We start from the raw sequence: 3,760 nt of genomic DNA, 5'->3' as shown, positions 1-3,760 counted from the left end.
TATTATGACTTGACAATGAATACTTAATTAATGGTTTAAAAAGAATATACTATTACTGGCAATTCAGATAAGACCGGCATCACGTTTGGCGGGGGCTATTATTTAGATACATAATGTATATCAAGCTGTAGTGTTTGGTGGTCAAAGCTAAGATACATGATGTATTTGTGAATCTGTTTAGGTACATAATGTATATCAAGCTGTAATATGCTACATGAATAAAGTTATTCATGGAAGCTTGTTATTTGTTTTGGGGCACATAATCAGACTTTGAGTACAAGATTCGGTCAACAATACACATTACACACAGAGCACATTATGGATTAGTTGGGTTCTTCTTAATTATATGGACTATTTGACTTTGGCTATAATAGAATGATGTCATATTTCAGAATAATATAATAAAAATTGTAGTTTGTGTGAATCAATCGTTTTCATGTGTTACAGAATAGTGTGATAAATAATCTATGTTGTTAATGGTTATGTCAGAAATAATATACAAGTTGGTTTATCTTTTATAATTCTTGTTTGTGTTTCTTTATTCCACTTTAATGTTGAGCTCTTTTTTTCAAAAAAAATAATTTTGTACTATGTTAAAATTTTCAATCGAATAAATATGAAAAGTTTAACAAAATTAAGAATTCCTTTCATAGAATATTTTAACAATGATGAAAACAAAAATGGAATACAGTAGTCATACAGACCTTTAAATGCTAATGAGACATCACTTATATTTGCTTTATGTTTAATTGCTAAAAAAACATAGTATCAGTATAGTAAAACTTCATTTCACTGTTGTAAGCTATCCTTGGTGTATACATTAATTTAGAATATGACATGAGGTAGGTTCAAGAGACGTCTGGTGTTATTGAATCATTGACTCTTTTAGTAGCTTCCTCTGCCTGAACAAAGAAACAAATTAAATGATATGAGTAACAAACCGCAAATCATAAAGTCATAAAATATGAAGAAAGACAAAATAGAAAGTAGGTAAGAGGTTGACACCTCTCGCTCCCAATCAGTACGTGCAGTTATGATCATCAGACCAAGTGCTTGAAGAATAAGGGCAATTATGATTCCAAGCCACAGTCCCTACACAATGCCCTACATACGTAATTAAGCCATTCTAAGAATAATAACAATAGACTTTATGTTAGTATTTAATACCTTTGCTCCAGTATGCAAAACAAAAGCTAACACAACAGCGGACGGAACCCCAACTAAATAATAAGACCCTAAATTAATAAAGGCACCAATCTTCTGCCAACCGCATCCTCTAACAATGCCTGAAAGAACACACTGGAGTCCGTCCAAGAAAATGGATGCTGCGAGGATTGGCAGCATGAGTGCCACGTGTCGAACCACTTGTACATCGTTACTGTAAACGTAGCCCCAAAGATTGCGTATAACTATCATCACGGTTGCAACCAGGGTACCCTCAATAATGGCCATTACTAACACTACACGAACTGCTAAGCGTGCAGCCCAAGGATTACCAGCTCCAAGTTCATTAGATACACGAGTGCTGCAACATAAACAAACAATCATGCAATTGCAACCGTTTACTTGATCTCAACGTTTTGTTGTCAAAGAATTTTAAATGTTGATAAACACACAGTAGTACTTTAAGTTACCTTATAGCTCCACTTAATCCAAAAGGGACCATCCAAAGAGTTGATTCTGTATTCAAACTGAATTGGCCAACATTATTAGATCGGTGCAAATAATAATATCCAAAATAACATGTAAAAAGTGCTGGTAGCTAAGAATTGTGAGAACTACTAACCAAATAGAAAGCACTGATGTTTGCAACTTTGGATTTGGAAGACGACCGGACAGGAGAACCATCAATTCAAATGACCATAGTTCTAAGCTGTTCAGAACAAGGGGGAACCAAACAAAAACATTATTTGAGGATCTCCAACAGTGTAATGCTGAGGAAAGCAATAGTTGAGTAGAGACTTACCAAACCATAACAGCAGAAGGAATAGCAAGTCTCAAGAAAGAAGGGATGCCATGGAATGCCTCCATTGAAAAGCCAGTCCAAGTTTGTGAACATGAAGGAGAAAACTTGATATACACAGCGAGTATCAATACATTCACCCAATAAGCTACGCAATTTGATATAGCAGCTCCTCTGCTCCCTAATCCAGATTTGAACACCAACACCCAACACAAAGCAACATGTAGTACAGTAGTTGCCCCAGAACTGAACATCATCGGAATTACAATGTTCTGTGTCTGTAAAAATCTAGTCTGACACTGAAGAAGACCAAAGGCGAAAAGACATGGAATAATTAACTGAGCAAATCTTCCAGCTTCTGCAGAGATTTCATGATCTTGGCCAAATAAAATCAAAATGGATTTTGTGTTTGCCCAAATAATGGAAACGGGTACGCATACGATCATAAGAACAATCATGGCTCTTTGCGCGTGTACGCCTAACATGCGATGCTGCCCTGCTCCATATGATTGGCCACAAAATGTATCCAAGGCACTTGCCATTCCCATCTGTTATAATATGAAACCAACAGAGAATTCAAACTAAGGTCATAGTAATAGGTTCATCAGTACTAATTCAGATTCAATAGAAACAGTTGGCAATCATAAACAAAAAGTTATTCTCAAAAAGTTCTAATGAATTGGTTTGATATTCTTTAACAAATTGAAATAATAAACGAAACGAAGAGGAGAAAATTCCTATTATAAAGAGATAAAGGAAAAGCGAATTGATCACCATTAAGGCAATGCCAGTGACAGAAGAAAAGGATGTGGCCATGGAAACTCCGGAAAGAGCCAACTCGCCGAGATGGCCCACAAACATTATAGATATAAGCTGTATTGCAAAATTGAGAAGAGACACTAATATCAAAGGCCCTGCCAGCCATACTTGCTTCTTCACTTCTTTTACCACCAAACTTGTCTTGGTTTGCGGTACTTGTACTGCTGTTGTATCATTGTCATTATCATGATCATCAGCCTTGACTTGTTCATCATTTGACCCGGATATCTGAATAGCGTGAGGCTCCACAGAAACATTATTCTCATCTTCTTTCTCCATATCTAATTTATTTTCTCTTACATACAGTCGCCGAGCTGAGAAGTTGGTGAGAAGCTTACAACAAAGGACGAGTCAGTCTCAAATGAGAGTTTATGAAGAGTTCTCCTGTAATGCAACCCAACAGGTTAGTATATATTTATATATTTATATATTTATATATAAAAGAGAGTAGAAGTAGGAGGGTATATATTGAATTATACAGTGGTGGTTTGTTTCTGGTATCAGTATCTGAATTCTGAACACTTCTTTTGCCGCATTCCCAGCTTCCCTCCTGCTAACCTCTCTCATTCATATTGCTGGTAAGTCCTTCTTTTTATAACTAATATCAATAGAAAAAGTATACTTCAATATAAAACTCCACCTCATATTTGTTGAGACTTGCGACCCAATTTTTTCTCAAACTGTTAGGTTGTGTTTGTTTTTTGAAATTGAAATTGATTATTATATTTGATGAAATAAAAAAAATTTGTTTATAAATATAAAATTTTAATTTTTTTATTTATCTTAATTTCTATTTTTTAATTTCAAACGNAGCCACAAAAATTGTGAGTTGTTGGTAATATTAAGTGATAATGATAATAATATAACTAAAGAAAACATATTGTCATTAATACTTTTTTTATTTTTTATTTATATTTGTGTCGGCCAATTCTTTATTTTTTTAATTAAAAATATTAGTTCATTAACATAAATTTTTAT

The 3,760-nt window shown here is 34.2% G+C and overlaps 1 protein-coding gene across 1 annotated transcript; it reads right to left on the bottom strand.

Moving 5' to 3' along the window:
• LOC107631771 (protein DETOXIFICATION 16) lies at window positions 616-3,427 on the bottom strand. The gene is made up of 8 exons (XM_016335315.2): window positions 3,262-3,427; window positions 2,738-3,166; window positions 1,967-2,511; window positions 1,787-1,873; window positions 1,635-1,691; window positions 1,168-1,525; window positions 1,006-1,092; window positions 616-902 (listed from the first exon to the last, which is right to left on the bottom strand). The coding sequence occupies exons 2-8, from the start codon at window positions 3,059-3,061 to the stop codon at window positions 849-851; spliced, it is 1,512 nt and encodes a 503-aa protein (XP_016190801.1). The 5' UTR covers window positions 3,062-3,166; window positions 3,262-3,427; the 3' UTR covers window positions 616-848.

Source organism: Arachis ipaensis, chromosome B03 (assembly GCF_000816755.2).
Source record: "Arachis ipaensis cultivar K30076 chromosome B03, Araip1.1, whole genome shotgun sequence".
NCBI classification, from domain to species: Eukaryota; Viridiplantae; Streptophyta; class Magnoliopsida; order Fabales; family Fabaceae; genus Arachis; species Arachis ipaensis.
Note: the sequence above shows the minus strand (reverse complement) of the source record. Positions and strands in the feature narration are given on the sequence as shown.

What these genes read in the sequence shown, in the direction of transcription:
- LOC107631771 (XM_016335315.2), bottom strand. Translation starts at nt 3,061, where the DNA reads ATGGAGAAAGAAGATGAGAATAATGTTTCTGTGGAGCCTCACGCTATT. An exon ending in CCTTCTGCTGTTATGGTTTG is followed by an intron (nt 1,874 to 1,966) that starts GTAAGTCTCTAC and finishes TGTTCTGAACAG; the next exon opens with CTTAGAACTATGGTCATTTG. An exon ending in TTTTGCATACTGGAGCAAAG is followed by an intron (nt 1,093 to 1,167) that starts GTATTAAATACT and finishes GGCATTGTGTAG; the next exon opens with GGACTGTGGCTTGGAATCAT.